Source organism: Rhea americana, unplaced genomic scaffold, assembly GCF_003343005.1.
Source record: "Rhea americana isolate MKP2758 unplaced genomic scaffold, rheAme1 scaffold_44, whole genome shotgun sequence".
NCBI classification, from domain to species: domain Eukaryota; kingdom Metazoa; phylum Chordata; class Aves; order Rheiformes; family Rheidae; genus Rhea; species Rhea americana.
In genome coordinates, this window is record NW_028186579.1 from 3,084,420 (window position 1) to 3,110,930 (window position 26,511).

A 26,511-nucleotide genomic window follows, 5' to 3' on the forward strand; every position below is an offset into this window, starting at 1 on the left:
CAAGACATGCATCAAAGATCTTTCTCCTCCTTTATGTTCTCCCCCCACACTGACAAGACCAAGCCTCCTCTCCTCACCTCACCATCTCATCCATTTCCCATCCCCTACCTTCAGCAGCTCAGCTCAACTCTTTCAACAGCCTATAGATTTTTTTCTGATTCAGCTTTTTCCCTTCTCTAACCAGAACTGAAGGCTCATTTCTTCCCACTTTGCTGACTGCTCATAGGCATTATTAAAGCACAGGAGTTCTCATTTCATGTGCCTAAACAAGCCCAGCCTAGAGCTGCCTAAGCGACAATTGCAGAGAAAGTCCTTCCGAGCCACAGTATTCCTGGAATACAGCACATTCAGTAGCCCTACTGGGGGGAATCCACGCAACCATTTTAGAGCAGAGAAATTTAAGTTGCTTAATGATCACAAAAATCTTTGGAGATTTTAGCTACTAGACTCCACTAAGTCATTAATGAATATACAGAAATGGCAACAATTTATAGTCTTATTTCTCAGCCAGATTTGAATATATTTCACCAAAAAAATACTTGATCCCAAAAATATTACAGCATTCAAAAGAAAAAGCCTTCAATTCTTTTTGCAGTCTTGATAAATACTTCAGAAATTATTTTCCCCTAACTTAGTATGTAGAATCATGTCTCCTGTAATTAAAACAATTAAAGTTAAAAAAAAAAAAAAAAAAACAAAACTTTAGAGTGTGGAGAATGTCAGTACCAACTATATCTGTTCTCCTGACAATTCTGAGAGAAGGTGGTGATGGGATATGAGATATTAATACACTATTTTGCAGCATGGTTGATTTACTTGAATAATCTACATTTTAAGAATTTGACTTGAAAATAAAAGATATTATGATTAGCTATGCTTTTTAATGTCTGCACACTATATACAGTGTTTTCAGTAAGTAGGGGAATTTAACAAGTATCCATCTTCTGATGTTTTCAGCAAAAGTAGGTTAAGCTGAGCACCATATAATTATGCAATTTTATGTTAAGTTTCATAAGCCATATTCATTTCAAGGCAGCAGGTCCACAGAAGTTCAGCGTGATTTGTTCAACCTCAGTCACCTAGCCACTGCTAAAGTATACTATATGAATATGCAACACAGCCTCAAACACATTTCTATTCCACTAATACTTCTGTCTGATTCTTACAAAAGATGTTCAGTGTACTTAGAGGAAGAATTATTTCATACTAGAACAGAATGAAATTCAGTCAGAGAGATCCACTCAGAACTGATTCACTCACTGACATTTGGGGAAAAAAAACCACTTTTTTAGACACCTAAGTTATGGGTGTAAAAGCCTAAATGTAACAATCTACAATCCTGAAGTTTCAGTATTGCAGTCTACAGATACTGGAATTAGGGAAAGTTATTGTTGCTTGGGAGTGAATTTATAAAAATGAGTACAGAAAGGAAAAATCTACAAAGTATAACCATGCTCTTCAACACAAACATGAAATAGCCTTGTGTTGTGTCTGTACATGAGAGAGAATAAGAACGTAATTAACATAGTACATGAAAAAATGAATGGGTTTTATTAGTCCTGGTAATCAGATACTGTAAGCTTAGCCTCCACTGTGATCAAGCCAAGTGTGTAAGTTAATCAAGACCTTCACTAAAGTATTTCTGTTAACATTTTCATCTTACCAATGGGAATTATAAAAAAAAAAAAAAAGAGAGAAAGAAAGTTTTCTATTGCTAGCATAGCTAGGTGATCATTAACACAGCACAGACCATGCAAAGGTACGAAATTAAAAACATACGGAAGCGGCATGACATTGGTACTGTAAGCAATTGCCATAAATAACTGCTCTTCAAAATGATTTCAACACAGTCTTGCTCTAGCTCTAACAATCAAAAGCCCTTTATATGAAGTCAAATTCTGGAAATTTAAATTTCTAGGCTTTTATTCCCAATGATGTTTAATTTGAGCTTCTTATGCATGAGAAATCAATTTGTTCGACTAAGCCAGTTCTGAGTTCTCCTTGTAGGAGCTCATTTGGAACTGATTGTAGAAATAAAAAAGTTCAGTTTTAGACATCTCAGGTTTTGAAGCAAGAGCTCATTGTGTTCCACAGCTGCTTTAACCTCCCTCCCACTAATTAAAACAACCAAATCAGCAGGAAGTCTGTGGCTCAAGGAGTTGATAACAGAAGCACCTTTCCTTCTAGGTTGCTGCTTTGACTCTGTAAAAGGTAGGTAGTATCTTGGTTATTAAAAATGCTGAGTGTTGCTTGTGTGAAACAAGCTAGTGGTTTAGGTTAGTTTTGCAAGGTATTTATATTCCTTACTTCACTCCCACCCCCACAGACACAAATGAAATTTCTGCAAGCAAATTTTTTGCAAGCGAAATGTATTATCACCTCATTACTGGCGAGCTACATCTCTGTGCAAAACCATACAACAAAAACAGTTGACTATCTTACATGACCACCTTAAAACAGGTTTGCATGGGATAAATGTTTTGTGCAGGGCTCTGCTCAGGTTATCAGTTTCTTTCCTCCTGAGGTGGTAACTTCTGGTCCAGTTGGATGCAAAGGGCAGAGCAGGAGGAAATTTATACTATTGCTATGTCTGTTCAGCCACTGTTTCTGAAAGACAAGAGCGCTTACCAGCCACAGCTCGCAATTAGAGACCTCCATGAAAATACATTTACTGAAAATAAACCAATGCATTGTTTCACACAGCATTTGACATACACTTCCTAACAGACCTATTTATTTATAGTACAGCTGAATATTTAAATTCAGATTTCCCATATTTAGCCTAAATATGAACAGTTCACAAACTAGATGGCTACTGAGTACTGAGTTTTGCTCATTTAGGGCTATGAAATAACAAGGATACAGAAATAATCCACAGGAAACTTGTAAAATTTAGCAAGTTTTCTTGTCCATCACATGATTTCAGTTGGTATCCCACCTTAGCCTTTATAAAGAACATTTTGTATGTATAGATGTATCTATCTAAGACACTCTGAAATCTTTGTCATTTAGAACACAGTCCTCAACTGCACTGCATGAGGCTGGGGGTTTACGTTAGCTTTCAAAGGTACTGAAATGTCTGTGAAACCACATCATATTCAGGATACATAGCATTAATATTAGCGATGCTGGGCCAAATTCATTTGTGCTGCTTTGCCTCATTTGGCCTTCCCCACCTCAAGCAATCTGAGGAGGAGTGAGGGCAGGCTCAAGTCCTGGACAAATAAGCCCTTGCGTTCACACTCCCAGGTAGAATAACACTCAATTTGTTCCAGCTTCCACTTGTACTGGGAAACAAAGGATTGAAAAGTTACCATCAAATTCTGTACCTTGATTTTTAATCATGTTCAGCCTCTGATCTGATGCTATGAGAAAATGAGCTCCCTATAAAAGGAAACCAAATTCTTTCCTTTCAAATTGTATGCAATTTCCTTTCCAGTGCTGTTCTTTCCCCATTCCCTTTCCTAATTCCTCATTATTAAACAATTCATCCTTAAAGAAATTCTTTTTCATTGTTGCTTGCCAGTTTTCTGACACAGACAAATGGTTTAAAAGCTACTTATTTTGTATAACTGTCCTGTATCAAATTGCTCAGGTCTGTAGCCACTGGAAGTCTTTCAAAAAGAAATCTCTTGGGAGAGTTTTACCCTCTCACAGCAACAGTGAAACAGAAGGAGAGGCATTAATAAAATCAGAGAACTGCTGCAGTTGGTGAGCAAAACAACACAACTAGTGCTCAGACATAATTTTTACAGATGAAGGCCCAGCTACAACATTATTCCCACAAGTTTCGTTTCAATTTTTTGGAACTAATAACTTCTGAGTCCATTTCTTCAAATAGTACATTTGAACCTCAGTATAACAAGAGCTGAATACAGTAGCAAAATGTCTTACGGATTATAGGGTAGGTCCTGTAATCTTTGTGTATCAGGTAACCTCTGTTTTGACTTTAAATCTATTGGAATCATATTTCAAAATTCTAGGTATGATTAAACAGCTGAACATTTTTGTTGATTCTTAGCATACCCAGAATTACCAGTGCAGGATGCTAGCTATTAAAACAAAAATCTTTATGAGCTAGTTGTAAAAATCCATCAAGATAGGGAGGATAATACAATTTATTTTCCCCTGGAGTGTCCCTGACGTTCTTCCATTCTCTCATAAAAAGAAAACTTTTTAAAAAGAATACTATTTTTTTCTCTTCTGAAGTGCTATAGAGGATTCAAGCGCATCAGCTTTTCTGCACTTTCATCTCATTTAGAGAAAGCATGAAGCAACTCTACTGAGAAGAATGTGAACAGTTTTTGTTTACAACTGGAGAAGCTGATTTTGCGTACCTTACTGGTCTGGCTTGCAAAACTTTTTTTCCAATAGAGGTAAGACAATTAACACTGTTACTTGCTCTTTCTATAACTAATTCAGGAGTAAAAAGCAAGCCAACAAAAGATAGATTCACACACGCGCACGCAAAATAAATAAATAAATAAATAAATAAAATACCATTGATATCTTTCAGAAATAAAATGTAATGTTTTAAAAGCAGATGATGATCAATTTAAGTGCTATTTAAGTGCTTCTGTGCCTCTATCAAAAGGGCATATATTTGTTTATAAGGTAATGGGGACAAGGCATGTATTACAAGGCATATTACAGCATGTATCAGAAAGCTTTGTTTCATAAGCTTATAAAGTTTCATAGCCTGCAGGAGGATGTGAATTCATTTTGACTTAAATTAAATAGCTCTTCATTAATATTTTACTAGTGACAAAGACACTAAGCTTAGTAGGTAAGCTACAGACAGCAGACAGCCTTCCTCTATTCTGTTTTTGTAAATAAAGAGAAAAGAAATGGCACCAGAAAGAAATACAAAAACAGATAACACATTCAGTGGTGGCTCCAGAGCCTGAGTGCAATGGTAGCAAGCAAAGAGTTTTCTGAACAAGAATATTTAAGCCTATTTTCCATCTTTTTTCAGACAGCTTTTCCTCCAAAACTACAGAAAATACCTAAACATTATTCAGGAGTCACCATTAAAACAGGGAAACAATTATATTACAAATATTATCTAAATGGCCTTTAAAATTAATCCCAGACAGAACCTACAAAACTTTTTGTAAAAACAGGAACTATTTTTAGAATATATAACCAAATATACAAAAATATTATTACAAAGATCTTAAATACACCTGTTAGCATGAAAATATGATACAAGCAGACTACATTTGCTTCTGGAACAGCACTGAATTTACACTAGCAGAGAGATCAGGTTAATTTGTTTACACTGCTAGACATCAATTCTTTCATTCTTGCAATCAACTTTATAATTGTTGCTTTCTTAGAACTATTACAGTAGATGAAAAAAATCACCAAATTGTAACTTCTAGCCACAGTAAACGTTTCATACTCTCTGCCATGAGTCATTTTGCTTTCTGGAACAAAACTCTTAAGTATAAGGTCAATATAGTCAACAGGTAGTCACCAGCTGGTACAGATATTTACCGTCCGCTCAGTTTGCCAGGATTGAAGTGGTCCTTGTTGACACTTCGTCTTCCTAGATAGATCCTACTCTAGCCTAAAGGGTAGAACAATTCCTACACTTTATGCAGTTCTATATGGACAAAGAATTCAGCATTAGAAGCATGAAAGGGAAAAAAAGATACAGCTACAAGTATTCTTAAGCTGAAGGCTGAACATTTAACACCTTGAAGAGAACATTGACCTTTTCCTCTGTGAACCATGTTCTACTCAAGATCCAGTAACTGCAGATAGTAGAACTGCACTGTTTGTGATGTTACCTTCCATGTTTTACTGTACTTTTCAGTGGCCTCTGTTGCACTTCACAAGGCAGACGGTGCCAGTAATCCTCGAGGCACAGCCTCTGTCTCCTCTACTGGTACCTTTTCAGGGTATTCTGAGAATACGCACGCTGCCCTTTGGCCTTCCCTCCTATCCTCAACATGCTTTATCTAATGTAACCAAAGAGCTTTTCAACACCTTACAAGGCTTCTGAATACACAGTCCTGCCCCACATTTGAATATAATACTGTAAAATACTGCTAATACTTCTCCACTGAGGTTAGAAATATTGCTTTTACATAGGATATTACATAGACTTCAGAGACTCCACCTGCAATCTTTTTAAAATAAATATCCACATCAGTGGAAAATCATCTTGCTTTGTAGAAGCAGCTCTGCCTTGCAATGAGTTTTTTCTGCTTTTGATTACCTTCTCATACTCTCTTCTATTTCTGCCTGGTTGGGTATAGTCTTTCTACTCTTCAAGTGCCTAAAGGTCATATTGGTTAATGCCACCTCCTATTTAAATCTTAACATTCAGCTCAAAAGAATTTTTTTATAGCAGGTAATGATAAGCTCAGATACTGAGTTCTTTTTGCAGAGTTGCACATCTAGTTACCAGAATGCAGTTATCAAGAAGACTATCAAAGCAACAGAATTTCTGGAGCTGATCCCAGAAAAGATTTTCATTAACCTTCCTTCTACTAGTCCACAATACAAAGCATATTAACATATTTCAGCTAATGTGATTAGCAGTTTTCCATTAGTAACCCAGACAATACTCAGGACAGTTTCCAAGTACCCCACAGCATATCACAAGATCTGACTGTGAGAGTTTTCTGACCAGATTCTAAAGTTATAGAAGACCCCAAGATAGCTTAAAAATCATGGATGCTAATAAGTACTTGCTAAAAGTCCTTTTTAACTGTTTTTTTCCTACTCAAGGCAGTACGAAGGACTTAAATTGGTCAAATTGTGGGAGGCTCTTAACTCTCTGCACCATGGCAATTGATGCCATGTGACCAGAATGAAGATGCTCCAACTTCTGTGTGCACTTCATTCCACTATAACTGCTGTAACATGCTGCATTTTCAGGCTGGCTACTGGAAGAGCTTTAGATAGCAGTTTCAGCAGAGCTCTGTGCCCTAGGTTCTTGTACAATCTCATTAATTATCCCTCTTCATCTTTACAAATCCACAGTCTTTCAAGCTAGGAAATCTGTATCCACTTCAATCTCCTCTCATCAGACAAGTTTTAACTTCATGCTTTTTGTAATCCCTCCATAATATCTCTGAAGAATCTGCATTATGAGTAAGTCTTACTTAAATCAAGAGAAGAAAATCCATCACCTATGATCCTACCGCAGATTCCAGCTAATACATCCTCAAAACAATCTGCATGCATGCACGCAGTTCCCTAGCTGATCTTTGATTAATTACCAGGTATTTCTCACAGCTAGGCAGCCACCAGAACTGGTTTTAGGAGCTGCAACTAAAGCAGCTGTTTGGGGCCCCAGCTTATGAGGAGGTCTACAGCCTAACTTAAATATCAAGTCATCAGATGCATGGGAAAAGTTGAACCCTACACATTAATCTTTGTCCAACATCCGAGTAATCTGATGCCTGTTTTGTTCACCACAGTTCTCCCATTTACCTCACTAGAAGGCTACACCAGCACAGAAGTAGAGCAAAAAGTGGTGAATCTGTCCTCAGGTTTGGCAAGAGGATGAATGCATTAATCATATGGAAAAGACAGTTCTAAGTATACTGTTATTATCTCTCTTATTTGTTCAAGAGAGTGCACGTGCCTCAAAACTTGCATATTGCTCAGAGCAGTATTGCCCAGGTTCTAACCCCTAGTCACCTTCCATCTCCATTCCCACAGCACAACCTCATCACTTTGTAAGTAAATGTTAGGTCTGGAGAGAGGTGAGGCATTAGGGGAGGGTTAATTCAACATTCTGATAAATTAAAGCTTTAAGGAATCTACTTAACAGATTTACCTAATGGTAAACAAGTGGAAGAAAAGCTCCTTCCTCTTGCACGTACTTTACAGAATAGTTTGAAAATATTCAGTTTCAAATAGCAATAAGTAATTCTGTGAAAAATCAAAGTAAAATATTTTTCTCCACTGTTTCAAGTATAGCCTGTGGGATGCTCTTTGTCCTGGTGTTCTTATCATGCAGCTGAACATTACCAATGATAATGGTATTTTTAGCATTTTAGCTTTGCCCCGTATTTATTCTTACTATTTCACTAGGAATAGAAGCAGATTAAATCCAAGTCACTTGTCCCAAAATACTTCACAGCGCAGTCATAAAGGACATCTTTGATGCAAGTTTTGAGATCACGCCTATTACCCATGATTTGCTGGTATCACCTGTGGTGTTGCTGATGAATGCCAGACCATTGTGCTGTGTTAACATCACACAGACCGCCTTATCTCTTATCTCTCTTCCAAGTTATTTACAAGAACTTCTGAGGGTGCAGATGTATGAGAACTTCTGCAGAGATTTAGGTTCACTGAAAAATGATTTTTAGAGGACAGGAAGAAGGAACACAAATCCAAGCATGATCTCTTCTCTTCTCTTTCAAAAGCATAGTTTATTCCCATCCTCTCCTTACTTCTCCTCCTTTCTTACCTCTGCTAAATGCTCCCCCCACACACACAACCCAAGCTGCCATACAAATAAGCCTTTTTGCAAGCACATTCAATAGAGACACCTACTGTTGAATCATGAAGTTTGTTTTTGAATTTTTCTCCTATATTCACGAGGTGTGGATAAAAAGACTAGAGGCACAAGAAACAAGAAACACACAGCTTTTTCTTTTTTTTTTCCTCCTCCATGCCAAGGAGACAGCATGACTCACAGATAAAAAGGCTCTATTCAGTCATACCTTGAAAATATTTTAGTCTTTTAATTTAGTTGATTTTTTCTTTTTTCCTCCTCATTTTAACTTCTTGTTTTCCTCACATTTATATCCTCTAGTCAATAAGCAAAATAAAAGTTGCCAAAAGGCTAGCCTTCTTACAGCCATATATTTAGTTTGATGTAGTAAGATAAGGCAGAGATACTATAGGCCAGTAAAAAACAGATCACCAGCCAACAATGACGACCTCCACAAGAATCTCAACCAAAAATGCTGTGCGCCACAGTGCCACCTCCTTTGCAGCAGGACGGCCTTCAGAGGGGTTAGCCAGCTTGTTTAAAGATCTCGGCTTCCTCGTGCCCTGCAGAACCAGCACTGCCACTAACTGAATGCTTTTTGTTGGCGAATCAAACACAGGGTATTAGTCATTTTCACTGACACGTTGTTTTTGCCAGGGATCAAAAGTAGAATGTATCAGGAAGGAAACAACCATAAAAATAGGAGAAAAGAGCTTTGAACTGCCTTCTACTTAGAAGCTCCCGACATACAATTATCACCTATTTTTTAAGCCTGTGAAATGGGAAGAGTAGAAATAGGATATATCTGAATTCTTGGCCAGTGGATTAAACCAGCAATAGGTTCAAAACCAACTACATCGTTTGCAGCCCCAGTCCTATTCAGAATCATTCAGAATTACTCAAGACCTTTGGGAAATAATAAAAACATCGGATTAACTTTCACAGATACTTAGAACGCGTCTAAATCATAAGCTGCCTTTGAGTCGGAAGCGGCAGCTCGGTGGCTGCGCGGCTGGCTCGGAGGGGACCTGCTCGCCTCGCCTGTGCTGCGCAAAGCCCCACTGCAGCCGCACAGCCTCCAGCCCCTCCACTAACTTGCTCGGCTCTGGACCATACCGCAGCTTCACAATAAACGTAGCAAAAGGCTTCTGAAGGCCTAAATTATATCTGAAAATTCAGGCTCCGAAATCATTCAGACACTTTCAAAGATTTACTTAGGTCTGCAAATCTAATTGCTCATCTAAATTTAATTCAGCTGAGGCAATTTTAAATCAGTTAGATGGGTGCTGATGCTGACAACACTAAAAATGCTCTTAAAGCAATTAAAGCTTAAATTGGTAATTTACCAATATAAAGGTTAAGCTGTCTAAAGGTATTTGCTTTATGGAATTGTATCAGCTTAGTTATAATAGTTAATATAGTTTATTTAAACTTTTCTAATACAGACAAGCTCGTAACTTTACCTAAGGTAACACTTCCTCCTCTGTAAATAACAAAGCCATAGAGAAAATGACACAATAACGGATATAGCTTTTTTCCTACCACTGAATTATCTGACTTTTTCAAGGTACTCTGTAAAGTAATCATTAGCAAAGTGAAGCCTTTTTCTCCTGGCTTAAATCTTTTTTGTAAAGAGTAACCCCTGGTATAAGAAACACTGCTGTGAATAGGTCTAGACTTTACACAGCCATGGGTCACTAATTTAATTAGATTTCAAAGAAACTATTCTACATTTACACTGAATACAATACTTCCTGTACCCTCCCTCATACTAAAAGGGATAAAACAATCCCATAGAAGTTTACACCTTAATGCATGAGGAAACAACAACAAAGTGTACATACAATACCTTGAATTACAGATTGGGTTCATATTGTTCAAGTTACTAGTAAAAACTTAACTACCTGCTAAGTTGGTATTTCAAGCAAGCAAAACAAAATTTTTTGCATTTCTAATGAAACAGGATTTGGTTTGGCCTGATCTGTTCAGAAAATGACTGCAGTCAATCAACCTCAGTAACTATTTCCCTTACACCTATTATCTATTTTTAAACATATTACAAAATTAAATTAAGCTGCTCTATATGAATAAAAGAAATAAAAAATAAACTTTACTGGTACAGTGCATTGCCTCCATTGCAGTACATTGCCTCCTATAAAAATTAATGGCATGTGGGGGGTGAAGGAGCCCTCCCATGAATCAGTGTGTTTGGTCTTCTGTGCTTTCCTCCTTCCAAATGAAAACAGGGGCTGTAACTGTGACAACAAGGTTCTGCTATCACATTTGTTGCCCTGAGTTTCATCCTCTGCAAGGTTACTGCCCTCATAATTTGAGTGATCCAAAGCTGCATGGATTAGCTACTTGAGGAAACTGTTTTTTACCCTCTGGTTTCACTGTCTGTTAATGACCTGAAAATACTTACTATCTGACACAATCACGCTGCCACATATTCATTCTGCTATTCAGCAACATGTATGTGAAAGAGAAATGTCCTGTAATAATTACATGAAAAAAACATACGTAAATAAGCTGAAAGCTTGTTACTATTAACCACGTAAATAAGTTGGAAGTTCGTTACTACTAACAACAGTCCAGCTTCACACATTTTACCCAGGTGAAGTAGAATAAAATTCAAACTATATCCAACTGTTACACACAAGTAAATGCTCTCCCATATTGTATTCTTTCATAAGGAAAAGAGATGCCAGGTTGTCTCATGCATCCTTTGGATCTCTGGCATAAATCAAACACTTAAGGTGTTAATTTGCTAAGCCGACAATACAGTTCTCTGCAGACAGCTACAGCTACATGCTGTACAAAGAGGTCAGAATTTTATGAAGAGTTGGTACAGCGGTGCTACTGCCAGAATTTCGGGGAAATCCAATGCCTGGAAAAGTCTGAGAGCAGCATTCCCATTTCATAGGCAAATCTGACAATAGTAAAAGGTGAAACACACCACAGTCAATTTCTATAGTGTAGTATTTACAGCCATTGTGGCAGAAAAATACCTGATGAATTAAAAAAAAAAGAAATAATCAGACACTTTATTCTTTCACGTTAACTAGTGTTAATGACCAGTGAAAGAGAACTGAAAGGGTTACAGAACGCATGAAACACAGAAGTCTAACTGCCCATTCCACAGTTTGATCTCTTCATTCACCTTTTCATTCTGATTTCTTGATAATATTCCTGGGCCACAATACTTACTTATTTGTTGACATACAAATGGAAAAGAGAAGTCAGTCAATATAAAATATCCAGAAATTTGTGTCAAATAAAACATTTAAAGACAGTTGTTTTGCAGCTTTTTATGAATTCCAGTGTATCTACTTAGGTGTTTTAAAACAGCGCTGAGATGAAAAAGTAGAGGCTTTCACAGTATGAAAATCAAGGAAAAGTAAGTAGCATTTTGAATCTTATTTAAAAATTGCCAGTGTAGAGCATTGGTGATCCATGAAATGACTGTGAAGAAAATCCAAGACAAGCATATTGCACATTTTCACATGCACCGGAGAAAAAGCGGGGATAAATGAAAATACCAAACAACAGCCAAAGATAATTCTATTATTACTCTGGTTGCAAATGAAAGCCACCAGGGCAAACTCCTTGTCTTCCTCCCCGAAAAGCTGGAAAGCAAAACAAAACACAGAAGTAGAAAGAGCTTAGTGAGAGAAGGAAAAGGACAGATGAAGGAACAATAATAAAAATGTAAAATGGAGAAGGAAAGAAACTGGCTTCTTCCTTTTTAGAAGTAGCATTTCCTACTATTCACAGGCAAACGACACTGACTTCATGAAAAGCAGTTTAAGTCAAGGAACAGGAAGGGACACATATAACTAAGGGGTTAACATAGGTCTGGGGTGGTGAGCTCCTGTTTTAACTAGGAACATGGGAAATGAAAGCCAATTATGACACTACTTCCTCAACTCTATTCACCTCTGCTTTACAAAGTGACAAATTGTAACAGCAAGGGTTGATGCAAACTCAGTAAGAATTAGTAGCACAGAGCCCTCAGCATATAACGCAGTTATACAGGAATATTCCTTGGCATAAGGACACAACAAAGAAAGAGATGAAATACAAGAGCCAGAGAGAAAATCCAGCACTGCATGACTTCCAGAGGAAGCATCCTCTGGCGACATTTGAGTCTTTGGCCTCAACGTCAGGGACCTGAATAGTATCCTGAACGAAACTGCCTAAAGGCACATGCACACAGAGCCTCTTGGCACTCAAGAGAACCGTAGCGGGGACTAAGTAACTTGCTAGAGCTGTGGTAAGAGCGCTGGAATCAGAGCTGTGAGAATCAACAGGCACATGAAAGTCTTCCTGAACACATCCCTCCTTTTGCCTTCTCCTACCCCACAGAATTAGGCTCAAATAGCATCGGCTCAGAAAGCACACCTGCCGTATGAACACACTCATGGCTATTTGCATTCACAGTAATGACAAATATGTGCTGCTCCTTCTCCCTTTTTTTCTATAATCCATGGAGTTGCTCTGTCAAGAGTGTAGCTTAAGTTTACATGGAGACGGCCAAGTGATTTCTATCAGTTAACATATGGGTCGGTGGAGGCAACCCATTGCTGAGTGCCACAGACTGGCAGGGACCATCAGAGAGATTAGCATGCTAGCAAATTCTAATTTATTCATAACACGTGGAAGAATGTCTCAGCAAAGCTTCTCAAAGCAAAACACATTAATTAGTTAAGCCTACTCACATTTTATGGTTATTTTAAAATTAATAGGGTTGAGGAAACTAGGGCACAGAGACACAAAAGCCCACATCCTCGAAAGCACATTGTGGGTGTGCTGAGAATTGTGTTGGTTGATCTAGATCTAAATGGATTTCAACATCTAATAATGAATCAATGAGCTGAATACTGTTTCTCAGATTCCTATCTCACTGTGATCAGGCTATGATAATGACCCTGGATTCAAATAGCGTCTTCTATTGTATTATATTAGACCAAAATTGGTATTAAAAATTTTTCAAAATTACTCTTCATGCAATAGTTGACTCATCACAGCAAGAACCGTAAGGCTGAATACTGTTGTCTTTTTACGTAGTCATGTAACCATATGCAAGTTATGCTGAGAACAGCAAAAAAAAAAATATTAAAACACAGTGGGTGTAAAATCTCATGATTTTCTGTTATCTTCCACAATATGTGTTTGTAAGAAATGCAATGAATCATTTTACAGTTAGCAACAGTTTTGTGATGAGAACAGAAATATTTTTGTTTCTCAAGTATTCAGTAATATCTAAAGTTATTAAAAAAAAAGTTAACGTACCTGTTCCTTTAGTGCTCCTCCTTTGGGACTGTGCCATTTGTATAACCTCAGCAGCAGTATCCCTTACTACCAAATCCTCGTTCTGTAGCAGTAGAACCACACATTTCCACATAGCAAGTGTATCAGACAGACCTAGATATTTATGGAGAAAATTAAGAATTCTATTTCTTATATGCATTCAAAAAAGTTACAGAGCTCTGGTTTTGCACCTAAAAATGACAAACTCTGTGAAACATTAAAACGGGGGCAAGGAGAAATGTATTGGCAATGCATTGGGAAGACAAGTGGGAACATGACCAACATGTTTTCTGCACATGTGCAAACTTTATCTAGGTGGTTGATTCAGTCTGGTTTATGTAGTGGGTAACTGGTAAGAGGATGAGCAGCTCTGAATCTGAGTTCAACTTTATGTCTTGGATGCTCTGAATTTTCCAGTTTCTAGCATTGCAGAGCTCCTGCTGGGCAGCAGCAGCAGTTTTGCTGCTGAAGGCCCACTAACTCACCGTCATCATGGATTTACTGTTGCAGTCTGCCTAGAGCACGACTGCCAAAGAAAATTTTGTTCAGTTACTGTCAGTAGTACTGGCCACCGATGCCATTCCCTGCAGAAAATGGCAAATGATGCCATCTCTCTTTCTCTACCCATCTTCCTCCTACTTCTCCTCATCCACTAGAATCTGCCCTGTATGTCCTGTCAGCTGTTTCTCCCACCACCCTTTGACATGCCCTCCTACTCTTACTCCTGCTACCTCTTGGAAGGAGGCCAGGCTTTGCATACAAATAAAGATTAATCAGGGATCATTGCCAAGGTGGAGGCATTCATCTTGTAAATCCCACAGAGGTGGACTCCACATACCACCCCAGTGGTACTTCAGGCTGCCATATTACAAGGCATACAAAGCCTGCAAACCCTTGCCTCATTTCAGGCTATCTAAGGACAACTAGTTGAAATGCTGAAGTCACAAGGCTGTACTCACAGGCTTGCTGGCAGTACTGCTCAAGTGGTCTGACTTTACAGTTTTCAGCAAACATCATCACTGAGGGAAACCACTGGAACATCTCATTTAGAGGCAATTGTTAGATATTACTTTCTGGTGATCATAGAGAACTATGAAGTGGCTGCTAAACTGCGTTTCTTCAACTGCGTTATCAATAAGTGTCTCAGAGATTTGTATCACAACTCTAGCCAAACAAACCTACTTCATTGCCTGGGCAAAATGAATTGAGGCTTTACAATACAGGTAGAAGCAGCATTCCCATATTTCATATAACTTCCCCATTTAGGAGTAGCACAGAGTGTAATCGTTTCAGAAAGAAGCTGCTTTTTTTTTTTTTTTTTTTTTTTGGTCTAGCACAATGCACCCACGTAATAACGTTATGCTGGCACAGCTAGACCAGAATAATTATTCCTTTCTAGATACAATGGCCAGCTTCCCTAACTAGACACGTTTCTACCACATCCCCAGGACAGAGAAAGAACTGCAAATGGATTTTCCAGAAAGACTTTTTTTCTGAATCCTCAAGCAACAGCAAGGAAAGATGAGGGAATCCAGAACTCACTGACCTGCACTGATGCTTCCCCTTTTATAAATGAACTGCAAGGAAATTTATTGGATTGATTACCATTTCATATTGGAATGACCTCACTTCCAACTCAAACTTTTTTTTTTTTAATTTCTGCTTTAAAGAATATGTGGCCAAGCTAGCTGATATGGAATGATACATACATGTCAAAAATGTTTATGTGTGCATAAACATCTCATTTAAGAGCATAATTCTGGTTTTTATACCACTGCAAGATGATTTGATAAACTTTTCAGTGCAGTACTTAACAGTTTCACAGCTGTGAAGAACTCCAGACTGACAATTCCAGGTAGTATAGATATTTAATTCTGCACCTTGTTTTTGAACTCTTTCTTCCCCAGGTCCAGTTCTGGGGGCAAAGAGCTAATTCAGATGGCTCACGCACTGAGACTTTGGGGGCTTCACTCCTGGTTAGACTTTAAGCAGGAACCAAATTGCTGCCATTTCTGGTTTCAGAACTTCACATCTGCCCCAGAAACTAAAAATTGTTCTACAAGATCAAAAAGGAATATTCTGTTCTCTATCAGATATGGACCATTTCCAAACAGTGAGAGATAGGAAGTTCAGCATTTGGGATTCCTTCATTCCAACACCTCTACTGTCTTCATTTGATATTAGGAGATATTCAAAACCCACCTGGACATTATCCTGTGCAACATGCTCTAGGTGACCCTGCTTGAGCAGGGGAGTTGGACAGGATCTCCAGAAGTCCCTTCCAACCTCAATCATTCTGTGATTCTATGATATCAAATGGTAACATCTGTCTAAGAGCTTTAACTAGATTCTAGAGGCCAAGATTTCCAGAGGTACCACAGTACTACAAATATTTAATAGTACATCTACATGATATAATAGATTTAGCCCTGTTAAATGTTATCAGTACCTTTTAAAAGATGCATCTCAAACAAATAGTTGACATTTTAAAACACTACCATCTACAGCTTTAAGAAATACTAAAATACTTCTTGTCAAAAGAAAAATATGTATCCAATCTATAGAGGTGAACTCAGACCAAAAGCATTTATTATGGAATAAAACATCACAAAAATCAGAAGTAAAGTCCACCGTCTCACCCTAGCATACAAAATAATTTCTTTATCATCTACCACCAAACTATTTTGCAATTAGATATCTCCTGGCCCTTCAATCACAGAACTTCCCTTAATCTATATTCATGGAAGACCAAAAAAAGGCGGGGGAGAGATGGAAATATCCCCTTCTGCACAACAGACCAGAGAATTTCACCTAGCTTTGCCTCAAGGACAGTAATGTATTGTTGAATAAGGCTGTGTCAGTTTTTTGGGGTGTTTTCCAGGTGCTTTTTTCTCACAGGAGAATGTATTTCTCCCTTCTAGATTGAATTTTTTTATTTCACCATTCAGCCACCAGAATTTTGCTATGGTCACAGTGTTAAATGAAAAGCATATCCTCATCACCAGTAGAGTATTTCAGAAGTCCACATCAGTGCCACTGCAAGCTTGTAAATTCATACAGTAATGTATAGTGGCCTAGAGACCTAACCAAGCCAGTATCTCAGAATGTTCCCCATCTGCAGTTATTGCAAGAGGCTCTGTGCAAGGGCTTTCTATACCATAAATCAGTCTGTATGTTTAGTATATTAAATCGTATAGAAATTTTCAAAACATCCTGTCTGATACAATTATATTTTGACAGTTTGTGTGTGTGTCTATATGTATATAAAATATATATAAAGTAAATTTTTAAACTATTAATTACTGGATGTAATCTAAATAGAATCAGAAAATGAACAGTATTCAAACTACTTACCAAGAATGAGTTTCTCACTGATCAGAAAGGATGATGTTATATTTTTAAGTACTTCAGCAGCTGCTAACAGCATCTCTGTCTGTTGCTCATCTCCACAAGAATAAACTATCAGTTGAACCCATTTTTTCAGGACTTCTTCTGAAATCTGAAAGCACAGAAGATACAAGAGAAGTATGCTGTACAATCCAGTATTAGCGGTTGCCTTCATATTAAACTACGGATTGCTGAAGAAATGCTGCTCGTCAGCATGCACAGGTGGTGAGTCCCACGTGTCCATTCCAAAGCTGTCTGACCATGTCACAAGTAGTTAAAATCAGAGATTTTCTTAAACCACAACAGTATTCATAGGGAATTCTCTGTCCCTGTCCATTTGCACCAGATTCACCCATAACCATATAAGTCAAAGCACATCCTTGTGCCCTCAACACAGTTCTCAACATACAAACCAAAGACAGATACTGGACCATAACAAAAAGGAGAGCAGATAGGAGCTGAATGCACATATAGACTACTTCTCTCAAAAACAAACAAAAAAAGGATAAGAAACCTCTCTTCCAGTGATACTTTTTTCAATCTCGAAGCAATTCCCAGAAATATCCTACACATATACATGTATGTATCCGAAACACCAACTCAGATTATATGAACTGTAGCATCAGTCTTAGCCATTCTGGCAATGATAAAATACTTTGCAAAGATGTGAAAGCAGCTTCATCTGTCTCCTCTGCAGATACTGGGGATGGACAACTTTTTTTTTTTTTTTTTTTTTTTTTAATGAGTCTGCTGAGATAACTTGGGCTCCTATAGTATTTGTGTTCAAATCACCTAAGGAATATCCACGCTGGCTGACACACAACAAGGACTCTGTCCGGAAAGCTGAAGAATTAGAAATAGGAACATGAAAGAGAAATCTCCTGGTTCAAAAATAAAACTCAGTTTCCACCTTCAGAAAATACTTAGTTCTCAGATAAATATGCTGGGGAAAATACTACTTAGAAATAATGGGCCACAGCTCCAACTCTCTCCTGTGTGTAGTGATGACTACCAGAAAGGCCATTTTTGTGGAAAGAAACAGCATTTTGTCAGCAAATCAAACGGTGCTCCCAAGACTTGCTAGCTCTGATCTTCCTAACTGGGCCATCACTGGGAGGAGGAACCCAACTCCCATAAAAGACAAGGAAGAGACAAGGAAAAAAAAAACAAACAAAAAAAAAACAACAAAAAAAAAACAAAAACAAAAACTCCCAGGAATCTTTATTTAATAGAGTATCAGGCAGGAACCACGCTGCCCAGCAGACACTTAATACGGTTGAGATAAAATCTCCCTTAGTCCAAGCAAACGTTCTAAAACAACAGGTGCCCTGCTGTGGTAGACATCCACAAGGACATGCAGATTGATTCAAACCTCAGGACAGAAATCCATGTCATATAGCCAAGCAATTATACGCATGAGAAACCTTCTTATGAATGAGAGCATCATTTAGCTCTAACCATGAGAACTATCCAGCATCCAGGCTGTGAAATGTCCAAGTACCTAAACCAAGTTTGTCCAAGTACCAAGTATCAAATTTACTAGGCTTCAAAAAGGTGAAGTATAGCAAGATTTCTATGTGACGACAGATAGGCAAAACAGATCTGAATAAATCTGCAGACGCATGACAGCAAAATAGTTCTGAGGAAATCCCGTCGTACAATCATAGACATACACCGGTCTTTGTACTGCTGGTGTGGAAGTCAAATTCAGGGTCTCTGTAACCAGTCTGATAAAAGCAGCAAACTCCTTTCCTTAGAAGTCTCTGCAGATGGGATTGTCATTCTTTCTGCACACAGAGCTGGAGCCCCCAGTGCACACCACGTTCAGCAGGGTGGCAGGTCTACCAGAGAACAAGAAGTTCAAGCGCAGGTTAGAAAACAGAATGTGCAAACTGTAGGAGGCATGGCCACAAGCAATAGTGACCAAGACCAATTGGAAAGAAACTCTGGAGGAAAAACAGATTGGCACCTCCCGTACAAACAGTACCAGAGGTTAAACCTGGAGACACTTGAGGTACGTGCAAATTATTCTTTTTTTTTAAAAAAAATTACTTTTTTAATTAAAGAAAATGAAAAACAGAACAACCAAAGAAGGCAAAGAAGAGAAGCAGTGAAAAGGGGGGTCTAGTTAAGGGCAATAAAGAATACGGGGGATCAGCTGAACCATGGATGAGTGAAACCTCCATAGTACTCTGCCTCCTTCTAAGTGGTTAAGAGGAAGCAAGGCTGCGGTGACACTCTTCCACTCACGTCCACATATACCAGCATTGTACAAAGGGATGGATCCAGAGCATAATGCAGCAGATTAAAAACAATCTCCTCTTCTGAGAGGTTACCGAGGGCAATTACTCAAATTTTGAGTGGACACACGGACTACCTCAAAAGGCAGAACTTTACTTTTACCTTACAGAAGAGAAACAATACCTTCTGCAGAAAAAATCTGAATGCAAACCCAAAGAAAGAACTCAGATGTAAAAATCTCCTGCTATATCTGAACTTTTATGAAGTGGGAAGCCCTCCCCATACAGATGTCTTAAGTCTCCCACAATTTACACAGTTTATTACAGGAAGCTGTAGCACTACTACAGCTAGGATTGTGTCAGCCATTTTTTCCATTAATTCTTCTTTGCAAATTAACAAAAAACTTTATGGTAATAACAAATTCTAAGTTCGTATTTGTGAAACCAGGTTTAATGTTTATTTCATTTTTTTATGACTTGAAATTCTTGCATTCTGCCTTTCTTAAACAAAAATATTATAGTTAATTTTTCCAATTCATCTGTACAATCCTGTGGCTTCCCCCTTTTTTTTTAATGAGACAGAAGATTATTAACATACAGTGTAAACTGATTCTGCTGTGATTCTCAGTGACTGACAAGAAGCGATGTAAGCAATAAAATCTTTATTTTCAAATTGATTATGAGCATTTTGTCTATTTTTAAATATCCATAAGGTATTCTTTATATCTTTGAAAGCACAAAGCATAAAAAATAGAAGTTTTATAGACATTAAAAGCTGGACTAGCAGTGGTCTAGGCATATATATAAATATTTACGTATATATGGAGTCTTGTAGACCAACATTCTAAAAACAAAAGAAATTCAAGCCAGTAATTTGTGCATACTTTAATTTAAATTAAATAATATAAGCAGGAATAGAAAACCTGCAGCCTTGAATTTTATAAGGGTTATTGTATTTATTCTAGTATTTTAAAAACAAATTACAAGAGGAAATTAAATGACAAACTCCAAGCAGATGACAGGCTGATGAGTCCAGGCAGAGATTTCAGCTTCAAACTGAACAAAGTTGTACTGCACACAAGGAGGATGGGAACTATACCCAACCACGGCTTCAACTTCCTGTCTCCCCCTTAGATCTAGGTCTCATACTAGCTCCCTAGCTATAAGAAACCACAAAAAAAGTTGTACTTTAATACACAGAATGGATTCAATACATGTGTTAATCACTGTGGACATTCTTGTTTCCACAGTGTAGTGACTATTCTGGATGCTATCAGAAGCCAAAATGAATTCATCAGAAAAACTTGCTGACACATTAAACTTGAAATTACTCTGAAAGAGATATCCTGAAATGATACTGACATAGTTTTCATTTCAGCATGTGGCAGTGAATTCAGACAGGGAGACGGACCACCGGAAAAGATGCAATGAAACAAAAAAGCAAAAGCATGAGGCACGTATCTGAAGGAAACCAAAAACTAAAAACTCTGTAATTACAAAACTGTCAAGAAGCTCCATTTCTCTTACCTGTTGACGATTCTGTAGAAGATGGACAACCAACTTTGAGGCAAATTTGAGAGCTATGCTTTGAATTTCAGGACTGAGAAAGTAAGATAAAGAATGTATCAAAAAAGCAGTTATTTCTGCCATTTCATCTCTAGAAGAAAACCAAACAGCTTTTAATCACTCTTCATTATCACCAATAGTTATTTTGCAAGTAAAGCACTCAAGAGTTTTTATAGATCTCAACTTTAAGTTTTCAGTTAATACAGAAGTGAAGTAATACTCTTACTTTCACCTTTTTTTTTTTTTTTTTTTTTGCAATATAGAAAAACATACATTAGTAAATACAACCCAGGTCAAACAAACCAAACATTATTATTTTAAGTGATAACCATAAGCATCTCTTCAAAGCAGTCTTATGTTCCTGGTATTTCTCTTCTAGAGAAAGATGTTCCTAGCGTCAGAATACATCAGCCACCAACTCCTGAGCGACCAGTCTGCCCGCAGGCCCTAAGGGGATGGTATCTAGCACCTCAGCTCCTGAGGTGCAGAGCTTGGGGCAGGGAAATGGCAACACCTCAGCAAAAAGGCTACTACTTCAACTGTTTCCATCTTCAACAGCACCAGTCAGTGCTTTTTACTGCATGTACCCTGCTTCATTCCAGAAAGAAACTCTGCATCATCAGCAGCACTTTCAGCTGACTTAACAGAAGCATTCTGATTAAAGAGTGTTGTTTCAAAACAAATAGTAACAGTTACATAGATGCAAAAACAAATATATGCCTGCATAATGTAAACTGTATCAACTACTATCTAGGAACAGAAGGTAAGAAAAATTCAATATAGGGCCAGGATGAAAGCAAATCTCTTGTCATGATGGATTTCATAATAGAGCATTAATCCGTAAACTCCCTATATCTTTGAACTCCTTGGAGGATGTCTTTTGCCTAAATTGGAATCTGAAGATTTAGGGTTGGGGGGGGGCCACTCCAATAACCTTAGGTTGTCTGGGGGCATGGTCAAAGAGGTCCTATACTACTGAACCCAAGAACAGACCAATCAATCTGTCCGACATACATACTGCAAGTTCAGGAGAGGAAAAAGCTGGAGACAGAATCTTTTCTCAGGTACAAGATTTTCCTAGACAAAAGAAATGCCTCTGGTGTTGCACTGAGCACACACTGTGCGATGGGCTGAAGCACATCCTAGCCCTTCTCCACTTGTCTGTGTCCTAGCGCCTTTCATAGCATCTGTGGCTCAGCCTGCAGAATCCCCACCACGTGAAGACAGTCCAAGCTTCAGGCACCTGTAAATCTCAGCTTTGAATTGAAGAGCGGACTCTGGATCACCTGCTCATGCTGCCTATAGCATGCTGTGATAGTAGGTGTGTATTGTAACAGCTAGAGCAGGCACAACCAGACCTGACAGAGCCAGCCCTGTCTAGTCAGACTGCAGAGTGGTGTGTAGACTGTGTTGTCAGACCTGGTTAAGTCTGAGTTTTCTTCTCTTGTGCACACAGAGCTTGCTTCAAGCTGGTCTTGGATTCAGACTCGCACCCAGATAATGTGAAAAATGAGCAACATCAGCACTCACCGTATGCGTTCAGTCTACAGGACAGCATATACCATGTACTTAAATTCAAGCCTCTAATGCTTGCTAGACAGCCCACAGCACACAGGAAGCAAAACCTGAATTCAAGTAATCTTATGAAGAACTATTCCAGGCTTTTTTTTTTTTTTAGAGGGTAACTATTTCTACTAATCTAACAAGTAAAATCAGATCCATCACTCCTTCTACAAATCTTCATAGATAAACTAGAAGAGAAAGGATGAGAGATTTACAGTGACTTAATGTATGCTTGGATTATCAGCTCTGTGTACTGTGGTGTTCCCAATTACCATTCAAGAAGAGCTATATCAAGAAGAGCACCAGCTATCATCTGACAGCTACAGTAACTTATTACTTCAAGAATATATCACTGGAGATTTATGGGGTGCCTGCCACTGTAACTCGAAGGTCTTTAAATAATTCAGATCCAGATTTATTCCAAAAATAGTTTTCAAGATCTCTTTTTTTCAAAATAAGCCAAACTCAGTTTTCTGAAATACGGATTTATATCAACAAGAATGTCTCAAAACAACAAATTAACATTTTAATATTTAAAAATATTTAAAATAGTATTTTAATAATCCAGTAACAGACCATACCTGTTGGAGATATCTACAACATTCAAACTCCAGATTAAGAGTTCATTTGGATTCATTTTTATACAGCATTCAGTCTTTGGAAGCACACTATTGAGATCCATGTTATAAAGAACTTCCAGCACCTGCATACAGCATTCAAAAAGAACAATCTCATCATCAGCGTGTACATTTGAGATTAATAAAGCACTGACTTAAAGCCAACTACAAAGGTTCTGACAGTGCTAAAAAAAGAAAGTGGAAGTTTTTAAACAAGAACATCTCAGAGGACAATAGCAAAGCTCCTATTCAATGTTAAAAAAAAATCACATAGTATTAAAAACAAATATATCATGCACAAATATGTAAAGGTTAGGAATTTAATTTATTGAAATCACCAAATCTGAATAAAATAGCATTCTCCTACCTTGCAAAAACACTGGAGATTCCTCTCTTTCAGAGCAATTGTGAGGAGAGTATCTTCCAAGTCAGAGAGCAAGCACAGCATACCTCTTTCTTTTTCTGTAATCTGCTTGGAATTTATTTGTTTTAACCAAAGTAGTACTGCATCCAAGACAAGCAGACGTACTTCATGAAACTCACAGTGAAGGAGACTGGCTACTGACAATGATGGCTTGGCTATTTTCTCTGCAAGAGGTGAACTGCTGCTCTGGATGCCAGGACCTGCAGTCACTGACAGCATTGATATTACAAGCTTGGTGATGCTTTGAAGATACTGTGTCAGTCCTGGTACTGCAGATGAGTAGGGAATACCTGTCATCAATTCAGACTCTGAAATTATGGTGTTCAATTCTTCCCAAAATCCAAACAATTGTGTTCCTGAAATGAGAATAAAAGTAAGTAAAGTAACAAGCACGTGACACACAATTTTCTAGAGAGGAAGTGATTCTGAATTTGAAAAGCTTAGGGTATGAAAAAGGCCTTGAAGGTAAACTCAGACATGAAATGAAAGCAAAGCTAGTCTTCATTTTAAATTCATTCTGAACTTCAAAATGATTTTTCTAGATGTCACGTATTCATAATTAAATACAAAGAAATAAGGACAAACTTTTTGACAAACTGTATACATTATTCAATAGTTGAAATGAAAGCTTCAAACAACTTGAAAAATGCTACAGTACTTTGCACATTGCCTTTCAGGTCTTACTCCATGACAAACAGCAATTACCTACAATTCCAAAGATATAATTCAGTACAACTCTGCCAGCTAAAACTGCATGTCAAAGTATTTTCTTAAACCAAGCTAATACAGTCTTGCAAGTTGTACATGCTTTGTTGTTCAAAATGATTAATGTAGTTAGTCCAGAAAAGCCAAAAAGCACTAAATACAATCAAGTTGATTGTACAATCAACTTGATAGAATAGCTCTAAAATGAAAGCTCAGATTGGCAGAAGTGCTGTCTGCATGCCTACCAGCTGCAATTGAAATCAGCACAAACAAGGACAGAGCCATTGTAGTGTTTCTGAAAATCCCACTCTTTGCATAGCTTTAGTCAGAAAAGCTTACTTTGTAAGTGGCACTGTCTTAATAAATAGATCTGTCCTGTATCCACCATCTGTTGTGAATTTACCGATTAAAAATCCAGTATGCTTTTCTTTATGCCTATTAACTTTGAATAGCTACGGGAAAAGGGACTGCATTCTAATCCATCGCATGTATCAGCACATCAAGTATCATATTTTAGTCATTTACACTTGTCCAACCATCCCAAATTGCATAGCACAGCCTGAAGACCTTCTTTAGCACCTGGCCACCTCCAGGAGTTCGTGGGAAGGTCACCACTATCTGCAGTGCCAGAGGGTTTCAGACTCCAGCAAAGCTGGCAACGTTGGCACAAAGTGAAAAAGAAATAAAAAGCAAATTTTCCTCTCCTGTGCACGCACACACACACACACACAAACACACAGAGTAAAATCCTCGCATTCCTTGAATTCAACATTTTTTCCATCAACACAGGAACAAATCATTTTGTAATACTGAAACTAAGATTCTATCTAGTTCAGATGCTTGTACAGCTTGCACTGCATGAAAATTAAAATGCTATACCCTACAAAACTCCAATAAAAGAAAGACATAAGGGAAAATCTTGATGAAAAATTCAAGTAAAGAGAAGAACAAAGCTGCAACTGGTGCTGAGGGAATTTGGAAGTTTTATCTCAAAATGCACTAAAGGTAGAAAAGATTAAAGCCAACTTAATTAGATTTCTCTAGTTTCTACAAGACGACAATTCATTACCACGTAACTTTGGTCTTTATAATTAGCTAAACACTAAGCATTACCAAAAAGCCTGTCAAAACAATAACATTAAATTGTTGAATTTGACATGAAGTTACAATACAAATTGAATAGCTATTTTATCCCATTCTTGTAGCCCTTGAGGACATTTCCCTAATCCTTCTATTTCCAGTTAAATATCCTGCCCTTTAATACTTGAGTTCTTTCAAAGCCATCACCATCTGACATTTACATAGAAATCTGACAGTCATATATTGTCTAGTATAGAAGGCAGATTCATTTTCTGAGTAATTTTGGACAAGTTTCAAAGAAATCTGGCACTTTCAAAGAAATCTAAATACATGCAGACATATTACCTAACCCATTAGTTCAATCAGACGTGTTTGCACCACAGGTTCTTTTCTGCACTGGCTTGATGTAGTCAAAGAACCTGCAGTACCACTGAGAACCTGTCACGGCAGCAAATAACTATCCTCTGGATGACATAGATGCTTTCTGTCTCTTGACATGTAAATTTGTATAGTTTACTGCTACATTTTCTAAAATCTCTTTAAACAGACTGGCATTATAACAGACTAGCATTAATGCCTATGTCATATGACAACTATCCAGCTGCCAAAATTCCTTTATTTCTGAACTGTCTAATTTCCTTGGAAAAGGATTAGTCCTTGGGCCCCAGTTACTACACAGCCTGACTCCACAGACACCACTTTTACAAGCGAAATAATCCTAGCCAACCGAAAGAAAAAGATTCAGATTTAAGCATCTTGGTTCCAAAAGAGAAATGGCTTCAGTTTTAGAGGTCTCCATCCTTCCAGTTTCTTAAATGCTGACCTAAACTGCATTTTAGCCACACAAGATTTCACAAGATCAGTTGTTCAGATCCAGTCTGTATTTCCAAGTGAAGCGTTTGTTTCTAATTAACTTTGCGTTAAACTGAGGTACAAGTATCATTTGCACAAGTAGTGACATGAAGACCTATCGGATGGAAAGGGGCAGATCTCCAGCGTAAGGCAAGGGGGGCATTAACAGGTGGAGAAAGAGGGGGAGAAATATTGGGCTTTTTTTTTTCCTTTTGTTTGTTTGTTTGTGTCAGCATTGCCAACTTCACTAGAGCTTGAAACCTTTTGGCATCACAGATAGTGATGACTGTTCCATTACCTTCA

General features: G+C 37.8%; 1 protein-coding gene across 2 annotated transcripts in view; it reads right to left on the reverse strand.

Annotated features, from left to right (window-relative positions):
* THADA (THADA armadillo repeat containing) overlaps nucleotides 1-26,511 on the reverse strand; it is a 170,468-nt gene that overhangs the window by 15,936 nt on the left and 128,021 nt on the right. For both annotated transcript variants that reach the window (XM_085315841.1, XM_085315840.1), the window contains 5 exons: nucleotides 23,515-23,927; nucleotides 23,112-23,233; nucleotides 20,929-21,001; nucleotides 17,129-17,273; nucleotides 13,757-13,888 (listed from right to left, as the gene is read on the reverse strand). In XM_085315841.1, coding sequence (XP_085171967.1) covers nucleotides 13,757-13,888; nucleotides 17,129-17,273; nucleotides 20,929-21,001; nucleotides 23,112-23,233; nucleotides 23,515-23,927 — 885 coding nt within the window. The remainder of the gene's footprint in view (nucleotides 1-13,756; nucleotides 13,889-17,128; nucleotides 17,274-20,928; nucleotides 21,002-23,111; nucleotides 23,234-23,514; nucleotides 23,928-26,511) is intronic.